Source organism: Bison bison, unplaced genomic scaffold, assembly GCF_000754665.1.
Source record: "Bison bison bison isolate TAMUID 2011002044 unplaced genomic scaffold, Bison_UMD1.0 scf7180017864472, whole genome shotgun sequence".
Classification (NCBI taxonomy): Eukaryota; Metazoa; Chordata; class Mammalia; order Artiodactyla; family Bovidae; genus Bison; species Bison bison.
This window is the reverse complement of record NW_011495033.1, coordinates 6,550,964-6,566,360: the sequence shown is the minus strand read 5'-3', so window position 1 is coordinate 6,566,360 and position 15,397 is coordinate 6,550,964. Positions and strand designations below refer to the sequence as shown.

At 39.1% G+C, this 15,397-nt stretch overlaps 1 protein-coding gene across 1 annotated transcript in view; it reads left to right on the top strand.

Moving 5' to 3' along the window:
- The window catches only part of MYO1D (myosin ID), a 254,685-nt gene that overhangs the window by 45,856 nt on the left and 193,432 nt on the right, over positions 1 to 15,397 (top strand). The window contains exon 14 of the mRNA XM_010861705.1: positions 11,061 to 11,227. Coding sequence (XP_010860007.1) covers positions 11,061 to 11,227 — 167 coding nt within the window. The remainder of the gene's footprint in view (positions 1 to 11,060; positions 11,228 to 15,397) is intronic.

The window sequence follows — 15,397 nt, the reverse complement described above, 5'->3', positions numbered from 1 at the left end:
TTTAAAAAAGTGTTCTCCTAAATAACTCACAGGTTGAAGAAGAAATCTGAATGGAAACTACAAAATATGTGAAACTGCGTGACAAAGAATTTATCAGAATCAGTAGAATACTCCTAAAGTGGCCCACTTGTTATGCCTTTATTAAAAACAAACAAAGAAAAAGAAGATCAAAAGTAAATGACATAAGATACAATTCAAGAAGTCAGTAAAGGGAATCCAAGGAAAATCTAAAGAAAGTGAGAAAATAATTTTTAAATAGCAAAAACTAAAAGTAATAGATCAAAAAATTAATTAGACCTTTAAAAAATTGATTTTAAAGAGAGAAAACAATATTCAGAATGAAAATAGGTTACAACCTCTATATTACAGAGATTTTTTAAAGCATCAGAGTTAAAAAAAAAAAGAGTAAAAAAAAAAAGCATCAGAGTATTACAAACAGCTATATGCCAATGAATCTTCAAAATTAGTTTTCTAATAATAGAATGTGTGTGTGTGCTCAGTCGTGTCCAACTCTTTGCAGCCCCATGTACTGTAGCCTGCCAGGCTCCTCTGCCCATAGAATTTTCTAGGCAAGAATACTGGGGTGGGGTGCCACTTCCAACTCCAAGAGGTCTTCCCAACTCAGAGATTGAACGCGAATCTCTTGTGTCTCCTGCATCGGCAGGAGGATTCTTTACTAGCACGACCTGGGAAGCACTAGTTTTCTAGAATAATGTTATCAAAATTCACTCAAGAAGAAATAGAAACCCTGAATGAATCAGTAACCTTAGAGATTCTGAATCACTAATCAGAAGTCTGCCTTCTTCCAACTCTGCCAAGAACTTCAGGCCCGGATGGTTTTATAGATAAGTTTTATAAATCCTTCAAGGAGCCAGTAATTCCTATCATACATACATGGTTTTGGAGGATGGGAAGAAGAGAAGCCACTACCCGATTTATTTTATGAGATTACTATGACCTTAGTACAAGGTTAACAGTAAAAAAAATGAAATTAGAGGTGAGTTTCACCTAGGAACATAAACATGAAGATTTTTAAAATACATGTGAGTAATGCATTTGATGGGAGAAGGCGATGGCACCCCACTCCAGTACTGTTGCCTGGAAAATCCCATGGACGGAGGAGCCTGGTAGGCTGCAGTCCATGGGGTCGCTAAGAGTCGGGCACGACTGAGCGACTTCACTTTCACTTTTCATTTTCATGCATTGGAGAAGGAAATGGCAACCCACTCCAGTGTTCTTGCCTGGAGAATCCCAGGGACGGGGGAGCCTGGTGAGCTGCCGTCTATGGGGGTCGTACAGAGTTAGACAATGACTGAAGCGCCTTAGCAGCAGCAGCAGCAATGCATTTGATGGCAATAGGGTGAACAAAGTGGCCTTTAATACCAACTGAAAACAACCAGAAAGTTAGGTAAATTATAAAAAACCAACTTCCTGAATACAGTCATGAACTAACAAGAAAGCAAGGAATGTGTAGGCCGGGTGCCGAGGGAAGGCAGAAATTAACTGAGTGAAGGGAAAGTGAGGAGAGCACCATGCCACTTTCACCCTGTGGGCAGTTGTTGAAGTGGGTACCTTTGCGTGTGGGTACCTTTGAGTGCGGGTACCTTTGAGTATAGGTGTCCAAGACTGGGTCCTTGAAGGGAAGCCCAGGGTCTGCTCAGAGTAGGGTGACTCATACGGGATTATAAACCACGTGCACACTCACAAGTATGTATACACCAGCTGCACGATGCTAGGTCTCTAGAGGGTTGCCTCCTCTAAGGGCTAGCTCCGGAAATAATCCCTCACTGTCGGGAAGGAAAACTGCCTTGGAGTTTGGCACTGAGCCAAGTGGGGTGAGTGAACCTCCCTTGAGAATTAATAATCATAAGCCGCTTTGATGAGATTTGCAGTCCAAACTCAAACCTAGGTGGCCTGAAAAGACTGAAGCCAACAATTTGAAGTGGTCCATCCAGGTCTGGTATTGCCCCTGGGCATCTGATGAGAGCGGAGAGGAAACCACCTTCATACCAGACCTTAAAGAAATAGAACTTCCACAGATGGTATTCTAGGGAAAATAAGCAGTTCATAGTAAAGGACGACCACACATATAAAGAAGCAAGACAGGACACAAGGGAGGTGAGACTAAACCACAGAGTCATGAAAATGTCTTATACGGAATTATCAGAAAGACTACCAGAATGCTTAATGCATTTCAAGAGATGAAAGTCCTAAAAATACGAGAACTAGTAGTTAAGAGCAAGTGACTAGGTAATTGATAGAAATAAAAGCTAAATAATTAAAATGTAAAATTCAGTGGATAGATTTAACATTGGTTAAGACAAAGCTGAAGAGAGAATAGGGAAATGAAAGACAGAATCAAAGAAATTATCCAGAATTTCACTTCGTCCAAGAAATGAAACTTATAAAAGACATATTAAGAGACATGGAAGATATAATGGAAAGGTGTGATGTGCATGGACAGGAGAGAATGGGCAGAGCGATTTTTGAAGAAAAAGAAAAAGAATTTCCAGAATGATGAAAGAGATAGTCAGGAAGTCCAGTGTATCCCAAGTTAGAAAAATTAAAAGAAATCTGCCCCCAATCCTCTAGTGAAACCCCAGAATATCAAAGACAAAGAAAATACCTTAAAAGCAGATTAGCTTTGAAGGAGTAACAGGCCTAGAGAAAATAAATCAAAATTCTATACTGAGGGAATTTATTTTTCATGAACAACAAAGAATCTTTCTGAAAAAATAAAAACAGAGTTAGAACCACACTAAAGGAAATTCAGTGGGAACTTGAATAGAATTTATATCCTACTGTTGTGTGAAAATTATGTAAATCTTGTTGTTCAGTTGCTCAGTCCAACTCTTTGTGACCCCAGGGGCTGCAGCACGCCAGCCTTCCCTGTCCTCCACATCTCCCAGAGCCTGCTCAAACTCTTGTCCATTGAGTCAGTCCTCTGTCATCCCCTTCTCCTCCTGTCTTCAATCTTTCCCAGAATCAGGGTCTTTTTCAATGAGTTGGCTCTTCACATCGGTAGCCAAAGTACTGGAACTTCAGCATCAGTCTTTCCAATGAATAATCATCAATAGGTTGATTTCCTTAAGGATTGACTGGTTTGACCTCCTTGCAGTCCAAGGGACTCTCAAGAATTTTCTCCAACACCACAGTTTGAAGGCATCAGTTCTTTGGTGCTCAACCTTCTTTATGGTGCAACTCTCACATCCATACAGGACTACTGGAAAAACCATAGTATAAATCTTAAATTATGTAGAATTGGTTCATAATGCTTTTCAGGTCTACTATGTTCTTCTACTACTCTGTACATTCATTCTATTAATTTCTGAGAGTTTGATATTGAAACTCCAACTGAAAAATCTTAATTTATCTACTTAAAAAAATTGTAATATAAAGTGGAACTATATGTATGTAAATATATTTCCGTACATATATATGGAAATATATATGTAACTTTATTCTGTATTTTCCAAGTCTCCTATAAATGTGTTATCATAGTTTTATAATTTAAAAAATAAAATAGATACAAAGCAAAGAAAAAGGAAATGCTAAAGGATATATATCAGGTAGGAGGATGTCTGATTACTAAATGAAAGTCTGAAATGCAAAATGAAGAGCAAAGAAATTGGTGAATATGTAGATGCATATAAATCAACTGACTCTATAAAATAATATTATATTGGATTTAAAATGCAGGTTAGAATTAAATAGCACAATAGCATATAAACTGGAAGGGTGAGTTATTATATTTCAAGTGTTTAAGGTCCTTGGTTGTTCAGGAAAAGGATAAATGTATTGATTAGCTTATAACTCTCATGAATTATAAGTACATGTAAAATTTTCTAGTGTAGTCATTAAAATAATAGAAATGAGTTTTTAACTTACAAGCTAGTAGTTGGGGGTAGGGGAAGTCAGAATGAGAAAAGAATCATCAGTCCTAAAAAACATAGCAAAGAGGAGACAGAGTAACATAGGAAAGCTGGGACAAATTAAGATGTTAGAGAAAAATCCAAATATATTAATAAGTACAGTGAATGTAAATGGAACAAAATTGTCAAATCAAATTAAAGAAAAGGAATACAGACACATTAGAAAAAGCAGAGGAACCAGAGTTCAAATTGCCAACATCTGTTGGATCATAGAAAAAGCAAGAGAATTTCAGAAAAACATCTGCCTCTTCATTGACTACACTAGATCACAACAAACTGTGGAAAATTATGAAAGAGATGGGAATACCAGACCACCTTACCTGCCTCCTGAGAAACCTGTATGCAGGTAAAGAAGCAACAGTTAGAACCAGACATGCAACAGCAGACTGGTTCAAAATTGGGAAAAGAGTACATCAAGGCTATATATTGTCACCCTGCTTATTTAACTTATATGCAGAGCACATCATGTGAAATGCTGGGCTGAAGCTGGAATCAAGATTGCTGGGAGAAATCAGTAACCTCAGATACACAGATGACATCACTCTTATGGCAGAAGTGAAGAAGAACTAAAGAGCCTCTTGATGGAGGTGAATGAGGACAGTGAAAAAGTTGGCTTAAAACTCAGCATTCAAAAAACTAAGATCGTGGCATCCAGTCCCATCACTTTATGGCAAATAGATGGGGAAACAGTGACAGACTTTATTTTCTTGGGTTCCAGAATCACTGCAGATGTGACTACAGCCACGAAATTAAAAGATGCTTGCTCCTTGGAAGAAAAGCTGTGACAAACCTAGACAGCATTATTAAAAAGCAGAGACATTACTTTGTCAACAAAGGTCCATATAGTCAAAGCTATGGTTTTTCCAGTAATCATGTATGGCTGTGAGAGTTGGACTATAAAGAAGGCTGAACGCCAAAGAATTGATGCTTATGAGCTGTGGTGTTGGAGAAGACTCTTCAGAGTCTCTTGGATAACAAGGAGATCAAACAAGTCAATCCTAGGGGAAATCAATCCTGAGAAGGACTGAAGCTGAAGCTGAAGCTCCAGTACTTTGGCTACCTGGTGTGAAGAACTGACTCGTTAGAAAAGACCCTGATGCTGGGAAAGATTGAAGGCAGAAGGAGAAGGGGATGACAGAGGATGAGATGGTTGGATGGCATCACTGACTCAATGGACAGGAGTTTGAGCAATCTCAGGGAGATGGTGAAGAACAGGGAAGCCTGGCGTGCTGCAGTCTATGGGGTCACAAAGAGTCAGACACGACTCAGCGACAGAACAACAACAGATACATTGCCACTTATTAATGACATCTAATCCTAACAGAAAAGTTGAAAGTTTATGTTTTAAAAGATGTATCAGGCAAATTCTGACATTCCGAAATCACCTTAATCAAATTTCAGGACCTACAGGGGCTTAGCAGTGAGCTGTTTGCCTTCCCTGGAAGTGCCAACCTGTTTTCCATTCAGCTTATAACTCCCGAGTTTAACTTTTCAGGATTCCAGACCAGAGTGGAGTCCTGTGTCTGAGGACTCAGGCTCCAGCTTTCATCCCCCAGGCCCCTCAAGGCTGCCAGCAGCTGTGCTGAGCCTCATGGCTGCCTCTATAGATCGGCAGACAGTTGCCTCGAAAATGGAAGCAGACCTCAAGGCCAGCTTTATCCTCCCTGGACTTTAGTCTTTGTCTCATCTTGGCTATGTTATTAACTCTTCATGCAATGAAGATTTCTCCCATCCCCCCATAATTTTATAGCGCTTTTTTCCTAGTGACTTTCTCAGGAAAGTTGATAGGAATTGCCTAGTCCTTCATCACTGGAAGTGAAGGTCCCTAACTTCTGCTTTTTTGAGTTCACACGGTGGTTTTTTTTATTTAAAAATTTGTAATTATTCGTGTATTTTATTGACATATAATTGACATATAACTATCCATTTTAGGTGTACAACATAATGACTTGACATTTGTATATTTTGCAAAATAATCACCACAATAAGTCTAATTAACATCTATACCATACATAAACTTTTTCTTGTGATAAGAACTTTTAAGAATCTCTCAGCAACTTTCAAATGTACAATATAGTATTATTAACTATAACGCATAGTATTTTTAAACACGTGTCTCATTGCCACCTAGATTATAAGTCTTTAGAATCTAAGGAATGACTTCTACTAATCTTCTCTCTCTCTTGATACCTCATGGGCTTCCCTGGTGGCTCAGCTGGTAAAGAATCCACCTGCAATGAGGAAGATCTGGGTTTGATCCCTGGCTTGGGAAGATCTCCCAGAAAAAGAAATGGCTACCCACTCCAGTATTCTGGCCTGGAGAAGTCCATGGACTGTACAGTCCATGGGGTCGCAAAGAGTCAGACACGACTGAGTGACTTTCACTGATACCTCATAAAGCACTCTGAACAGGTGGTCAGTAAATTATTAAAAGAACTTTAATTTGCCATTGGCTCTATTTGATACTGTTCAACACAGGCTAAGTAAATGAATATCTAAATCCAGGATCTTCTGGCTAATATATATACTGATTGGTGTACTTTGGCAAGGGCTTCCCAGGTGGCACTAGTGGTAAAGAACCCTCCTGCCAATACAGGAGATGCAAGAGACGCAGGTTCGATCCCTGGGTCGGGAAGATCCCCTGGAGGAGGGAATGGCAACCTGCTCCAGTGTTCTTGCCTGGAGAATCCCATGGACAGAGGAGCCTGGCAGGCTACAGTCCGTAGAGTCTCAAAGAGTCGGACATGACTGAAATGATTCAGCAAACACGTACTTTGTCGAAGGATGTTTTTCTCATAAAATATAGGGAGAAAAAGGTTTAAAAGTGCCAGATGATAAGATCACTATTAACTTTTGTGACTTAACCTTAATAAGATGCTTGGAATTTGTCAAATTTAGGATTTGTTAGGTTGAGTCAGTCTGGATATTTATAAGGAGAGAGGAGGCGGCATTTATAAATTGAAACAGAATGCTGATGAAATATAGAGAAAGCATTTGCACTGGATTCCTTATCTGAAGGTTTTTATATTACTAACCAGGATGAAAGGGCATTCCCCACCCCTTAGATGGGTGTGAGTGTTACCCCTTTCTGGGCATAATCAGTCAACACTGGTAAAATTCCATTCAACTGGTTTCTGTTTAGTAAAGTTATTTACATGACTCAAATGATACCTTGTACTAAGATTGCCTTGCCCACATGATTGCATAAATTATTGAGTTCAAAATATTTTCTAATTCACACTGTAATTTTCTTTTTGACCCAAGGATAATTTAGAAGTATATTTCTTAATTTGCAATCATCTTAAGATTCTCTAATTATCTTCTTTCTCTTGATTTCTAACTTAATCTCATTTGATCAGAGGATATACTCTGTGTGATTTCAGCCCTTAGAGATGTAAGTTTTCTTTATGTATTAGAATTATTTGCACTTAATAGTCTGTACACAGTCGTTAGGTCAAGTCTGCATCATATTAGTGTCCAGCGTTTCCGCATTCTTAAAATTACTTTGTTTTGTCAGTGCTGAAATGTGATAAAACCTACTGTAATTCTGAATTTGCCTGCTTCTTAATATGCCTTCCATTTTTGCTTTAAATATTTTGTGAATTTATTAAGCTTATTCAACTTAGAACTATTATATCTTCCTAGCGTGTGAGTCATTTATCACTATGAAATCTTTATTTCTGTATTGATTTTTGCCTTAAAGTCACTTTTGCAGGAATAAAATTGTTAAAACTAGCTCTTTTTTTGACTAGGGTTTGCATGGTCTGTCCTTAAAACTTTCAGTCTTTCCATGACTTTATGCTTCAGGTATGACTCATAAATAGCATACAGAGGTAGTTTTGGCTTTTTATCCATTTTGACCATCTTTGTCCTTTGAATAAATCATTTATTGCATTTACTCTTAACATAGCTACTGTATGTTGTTTACAAATTGACCATCTCCTTAGTGCTTTCTATTTGTCTCTTCTCTATTTCTTTTTCTTCCCTTTCTAACCTTTTTGATTGATTACTGTGGGTGAAAGGTAAGCAAAATTCTATTCCTTCTGCCTGATAACCTCAGTTAAATTTCTAGCTCTGTTCCCCTGTTAAATGCATGATGTACATCAACCATATTACTAGGCAACATCACTTAAGGTAAAAATTACCCCTATTGATAAAGTGTACCTGCACTGGGAAAATGAGAAATGTCTGGTGGGAATGTCATACTTCTGGCTTCCTGAGTGTGGTGACTCATGTATTAGGCATGTCCCTTTCAAGGACCCTGGAAGCTGTATTTTTAGATTTGCTGTGAGAGATATTGAATCCTATGGGGCGTGAGGCTTTTAAATCAAGGGCACTTCCTACATCTGTCTGATACGGACCTCACCTCGTGCCTAAGCTATCACCTGACTGCTGTATGGGCTGCCACATGACCTTGACACTGCCTGCTGGCAAGCCATGTTCTTGTCCTTCTGAGTAGACTCCTGCCAAGTGTGGGCTGTAAATCTTTTGAGTCAGAATGTTTAGTTAGACCTAGAGAGGCATCCTTTCCTTGTACCACCCCTCAACCACTAGTATGACAATGATATTTTATTACTACATTTATTGACTTTATTATTTTGGAAGATTTACACCATAATACTGTTTCAGCGGTTACTCAAATTATTACGGTGTCATTATTGATTATAAATATCTAATATTATTTGGTGTTTTTATCTCCTTCCTGGACAATGCAAGGTCCATAAAACATCTTAATTCCATTTGTCTTCCTCCCAACTTATGTGCTGTTTTAGTCATGTACTTACAAATACTTATTTCATTTATGTATACATGTAAATATATACAATATGTTCGTATATAATTCTAAGTCGAAGATGATGACATCACCATCACCATTATTAATGCTAAGTACTGTTAATATCTGTTTGGATTTCCTCATTTATCCCTTCTTTTTTGACCTTCATCTTGGGCCATTTTTCTTCTGTTTGAATTTTCTCCTCTTGTATGTGAGGCCTGATGTTGACAAATTCTCTGTTTTTGTTTACCTGGAAATAGTCTACATGTTTTCCATCTTGAAGAATAGTTTTGCTAGGGTGTAAAATTCTGCACTGACAGCCTTTCAGCATTTCAAGCATAATATTCATTTGTCTTCTGTATTCCGTAGTTTCTTTTGAGAAGTCAGCTATTAGACTGTTGCTCCTTTAGGTAATAAGTCTTTTTTCTTCTGGCTCCTCTTCTTTGGTTTTCAGAAGTCTTACTGATGTACCTTTTTTTTAATCTTGCTTGCAGTTTGTAGCACTTTTTCAGTTTGTTCCAGCTTGATTGATATTCATCAGTTTTGCCAAGTCTTTGACTATTAGCTCTTCAAATATTGCTTCTGTCCCTTCTGTCTCCTCTCCGTAGGACTCCAGTTAATTAAAGCATCTCACTGTGTGTCTTCTATGCCTCTTAACCTCTCTTCTTTATTTTCTGTCTTTTTGTCTCTCCATGATCCATTCTGTGAAAATTCTTCTCACTTTCCTTCTAGTTTACTATTTTTTTCTTGAACTATTTCCAATGTACTCTTCTATTGGTCCACTGAGTTCTTAATTTCTACTATTGCATCTTTAAGTCCTTGGTCTTCTCTTTGGTTTGGTTCTTTTTTATAGTTCTGGTTCTTTAAAACATTCTTAATATTGCCTTTTGTCATCTTGAACATGCTAAATATAGTTGTTTTGATATTTCTATCTGCTAATCCCAACATCTGGACCCCTGCAGATCTTTTTATTTTGTATATTGTTTTGCTATTTCTAATTCATGTTATCTTGGCTTCTTGTATATCTGATTAACTTTTATCTTGTTCCAAACAGTATATTTGCAAAACTATTTATGGAAGTAATTGGAGGCCCATTTTTGTATATAATCTTTGTCTAGATTTCTTTTGCTCCATTTAAGCATCTAAAAACAGTGATATTCCAAAGAAACTATTCCAGTTTGAAGGACTGTAATGATTCAAAGCTGAATCCAGCACATCTATGTGCCAGAGCTGAGCCTAATATTTTATATTCTTCATTGCAATGCGTCTTTATCATAGTTTCTGACTCTGTCTATTAAATTACTTCTGTTACTTTTAATCATGTTTCTGTAAATACACAAAAACTTGATGTTTACTTGTCTCAATTACTTACACGCTAGTTTTATTCCACTTCTACTCTTCCCGATGAATCCTAAAACATAATAATACAAAAATGTAGCAGAATGCCTGAGAACTTCCAAGCGTAAATTGAAGAGAAAGGAAGAATTTTTCACAAGTCTGTGCCTGAGAAATTAGAGTCACAAAGCTTAATTTGACACAGTTAACACTAATTACATGTTAGTCATAGTGTCTTTTTTTAAAAATTGTATTTACTTTTAATTGGAGGATAATTGCTTTACCGTATTGTGTTGGTTTCTGCCAGACACCAACATGAGCCAGCCATAGGTATGCCTATGTCCCCTCCCTCCTGGACCTCCGTCCCACCTCCCTCCCCATCCCACCCCTCTAGGTTGTCACAGAGCACCAGATTTGAGCTCCCCGCGTCATACAGCACATTCCCACTGGCTGTCTCTTTTACATGTGGTGATGTGTGTGTTTCCATGCTCTTCTCTCAATTCATCCCACCCTCTCCTTCCCCTACTGTGTCCATGAGTCTGTTCTGTCTGTCTGCGTCTCCACTGCTGCCCTGCAAAGAGGTTCATCAGTATCATCTTTCTAGATTCCATATATATGCGTTGGAAGAAAGTGAAAGTGAAGTCGCTCAGTCCTATCCGACTCTTTGTGACCCTGTGGACTGTAGCCCACCAGGCTCCTCCTTCCATGGGATTCTCCAGGCAAGAATACTGGAGTGGGTTGCCATTTCCTTCTCCAGGGGATCTTCCTGACCCAGGGATCAAAGCCAGGTATCCCGCATTGGAGGCAGATGCTTTAACCTCTGAGCCACCAGGGAAGATATATATGCATTAATATATGATATTTGTTTTTCTCTTTCTGACTTTCTTCGCTCTGTATTATAGGCTCTAGGTTCATCCATCTCATTAGAACTGACTCAAATGCGTTCCTTTTCATGTTAGTGTCTGTAGTCTGAGATTTTTCTCCACTGAAGCTTACCATTTGCTGGTTTATTTCTTTAGGAACCATATTATGTACGTTGCATCAAGCCCAACGACATGAAATCCCCACAGATCTTTGATGATGAACGCTGCCGGCATCAAGTAGAGTATCTTGGACTCCTAGAAAACGTGAGGGTGCGTCGGGCAGGCTTTGCCTTCCGCCAGACCTACGAGAAGTTTCTTCACAGGTGAGAACAGATGAAACAGAGAAACCCGATAGCACACTGAGACTTACAGAGCCCTCCCTATGTTAAGCAATGCATCAGCTCGTATCAGGCGGTCTAAATATTTGTTGAGTGAACAGAAGAGTTGAGGAAACTACAAATATGAAAGACGTTCCTAGAATTGGCAGGAGACCCCTTGAGTTTGTGGTTTATGGACCATGGGGAAAAAATGAATTCCTCATTGGGAAAATATAAGCATGTAGTATAGGAGAAAAAACAAGGATTTAGAGTCACAGGTGGGCTGGAATCCTGGCTCTACCACACGTCTGTTGCATGACCTGGAGCTAGAAATTTAACTTCTTTGTTTCTGCATTGGCAAAATGAGTATAGTAATGCTACCTTATAAGGCTTGTGTTGTGAGAATTAAATTAACCAAAGTGGAAAGCCTAGGTGCCTGGCACATAGTAGAAGTTCAGTTAATGCTGCTTATCATTACTGATATTAGTGACTATCATAATAAAAAGATACTAAGTAGATCATCATGGAAGCCCTAAAATTAGTCTACCTGATTGAATCCTGGCTTTGACCGGGACTTTTGACCTTGGGAAAATCATATAACTTTCCAGTTGCCTCTGTTTCCTATGTGTAGAATGGAGAAAATTAATTTTTTAAATGGGAATAATAATAGTAATTACTTGATAAGGCTGCTGGGGCTGAAATGAGGTAACATTTATAAAATAAACACCTAGAATGGGAACCTGGCATATAGTAATCACTCAATATAAGGTGTCATTGCTATTGTTATTTATTATTGGTAACAATAATACTAGTTGACACCTGAGATCTTAAAAATACTGTTTTAAATCCCATCTTTTCATTTATTTTAAAATATTTATTCAACATTTCCTATGTTGTAGACTACAGATTTCACAAAAATATGAATGAATAAACACATAAAATATTGGTTGGTGAGGAGTCTCTACGTAGATAGTAATGAATGTAAGGAGTCAGCCATACAAAAGTCAAAGAAAAAGAGCAGGTGAAGCAGAGGAAACAGTGGAGAAAAGTCGCCCTTGCAGAAATAAGTGTCTTGTTTTAGGTACCAAACATCATCTAGTATGGTTGGAGGATGCTGAGCAACAGGGCAGTGGTGTGGGTTGAGATCAGAGAGATGGACGGGGGCCAGATCATGTTGCACGTTGTCATCCAGACTAAACAGTTTAGATTTTGGCCAAGGGTGGTAGAAAACCATTGGTGGATTTTATGCAGGAAGCCACACAATCTTATGGATGTTTTAAGAGATCACTGTGGCTGCTGTGTGAATAGGAAGCAAGGAGACATTTAGAGATGCTATTGCAGGAATCCAGGAGAGGCAGCTCAGTGAGAGTTCCTTGAACAAGGAATTATTGTAGATCCAAGAGTAGTGGACTGATAGGTCCACTAGGATAGGTTTTGGGGGAAAGTAGACAAGACTTGCTGATGGATTGACTCAATGAGAGAGGAGTAGAGAGGGATGAAGGGTAACATGTAGATTTTTGCTTGAGCATCTGGATCAGCATGGTACCATTTTCTGAGATAAGAAAGATTGGGGAAGAGAAGTGTGAAGAGGGGGACACGGAACTAGGGCAAAGATGGAATCAAGATTTGTCTCTTGACTATGTTAGGTTTGAAATGGTTCTAAATGCCTAGGTAGAAATACTAAATAATCTACTAGACATATAAATCTGTAGTTCTGTGAAGACTTCCAGGCTGGAAATAGGAAGTTTGGGGTTACTGATACATAAGTAGGTAAGTAAGTGAAGTCGCTCAGTCGTGCCCGACTCTTTGCGAACCCGTGGACTGTAGCCCACCAGGCTCCTCCGTCCATGGGATTCTCCAGGTAAGAATACTGGAGTGGGTTGCCATTTCCTTCTCCAGGGGATCTTCCCAACCCAGGGATCGAACCCAGGTCTCCTGCATTGCAGGCAGACGCTTTAACCTCTGAGCCACCAGGGAAGGTCTACTGATACATAGATTATATATAAAGTCTTGGGACTTGATAGAAAAAGAAGAGAAGGCCCATGCCAACATTTAGGTTTGTGGTCTGACATGAAAGAACCAGCAAAGAGAAGAGAAGAAGTGACCAATGAGAGAGAAGAAATATCAGAAGAGGGTTAGGTCACAGATGCCAAGGGAAGATGGCATTTCAAGAAGAGAAGTACAATTATATTAAATATTACTATGCCATCCAGTAAGAGAAAAGCAGAAGCTTAACCATTAGACCAGGCAGCACAGAAGTCAGAGGAGAAAGAGCTGGTCAGAGCCCCATTTGAGCAGGATGGGAAAGTGAAGTGAGGAGTTGAATGTCCACGGACAGCTCAAGGATGTGTGTTGTGAACAGAGAACAGAGAAGAATGGAAGCATCAGCCAGAGTGGAATGTGAAGTCAAGGAGACTCTAGAAAATGTTCAAAATGCAGGTGGCGATGATTCAGAACAGAGAGAGAAACCAGCCACACAGAAGGGAGGGTGGTAACTGAAATAATAACCTCCTTGAGAAGGCAAGGAATGAAATCCCAGCACAAGTGGAAGGTTGGTCAGCTTTAGATGGGAGCAGGGATCCTTCTCCCCTAGCAACAGGACGAAAGGCAAAGAATATGAAAACCAAGGCAGGAAGCCTCGAAGGCCGACTGATAGCACCAATGAAAATGCTCCTGTCTGATTGCTTCTATTTCTTCTTGAAGTATGAGGCAAGGTCGTGAGCCTGAGAGTGAGGATCAAGAGAGGTGGTGAGGGGGGTTGACAAGGAAACAGAAATACTCATTTTAGAGAGCAGGAGAGCTTTCCCACTCTCTCCCAGTGGTTTTGCTACCAGGAAGACCTGAGCACCCATTTGAGGTTTGAGATTGTAAGTGTATAGTGAGACCCCCCTCCCCCTCAGCGTCAGCTTTTCTTCTCCACCAGTGTTCAGCTACTTGTGTGCAGAAGTGAAAGGGATTCAGGCTAATTGGAGACTCTTGGAATGAATAAAACTTTATAGCAGAATAGCTTCGAAAAATGAGACAATTTTTTATTGATCAGAAAGTCATGCTCAAAACTGATCATTTTCTTTATTGAGATCATGCTGTTCTTTAAATTTGGTTTTTCTTTTTTATTGAGGCTGTAGAGTAGGAATGTGTTCATTCTGTCTTGATTTCAGTGTCAAATGATGTTAATAGGAAGACTACTCATCCCTTGTCATTACTCAGAATTCCAGCAAGTACTCGATGGTAGTATTTCTTTTTGTGTTGTCGGCTACGTAAGATCAGCAGAAGTCGAGTATTAGAAAGACAGGGTGGGAATGGGCAGCTATAGGATGGGGCTGAACTGAAAGAATTATTTATCTAAAATGTGTATTTATCTAACTAAAAAATATCATGAGACAAAGAGGAAGCCACGGAGAGCAGTTGAAGTAAGAGAATAAGCAACTTGATTTGGCGGGGACAAGGAATTTTGCAAGTGCATATCCTTACTCACGTTTCGTCTGTTTCTGTGCTTATTTTACTTTCAACTCAAGATGCTTGGTGTGTTTTTTTGGCACAGAAGACATGCTACAAGGATTGGATTATGTTTTCTAATACTCATGTAAAAATAGAAAAGGTGAAAAAGAACCTATGAATTTCAGATATGATAGTCTTAGGAGTACAATCTTAAATCTCCCATTCCCACTCCAGAACATCCCCCAGTGATATAAAATATGTGTATTTAAAGCCAAGTAAAGGCACAGCTACACTATGAAATCAAAAGAGGGATGCTCAGTGAGCCTTAAAGATGAGAATCACTCCTAAATACGATAGGAGGCAGACATGTAGACCCAGAAGTATGCTGAGGTCACAGTTTTGAGGAAAGACTGCCTGCTGAGGCTTCAGCTGGCGTTCAGGAGACATCTCAGCTACAGTCTGGAGTTTATCCCAGCTGCAGCACTGAGAGGCTGCCGTAATGGCCAGGACAAAGAACCACCTGAGCAACTGCAAGGGAGACATCATAGGTATATCAACACACAGAAATCCCTTGCATTCCTATACACTAATAATGAGAAAATAGAGAAATTAAGGAAACAATTCCATTCACCATTTCAACAAAAAGAATAAAATACTTAGGAATACAAGATTCAGGAAGCAAAAATAGCCACCTTACAAGAGGCCAACAAAGGCCAAGACGTACATGTAGGAAGAAGG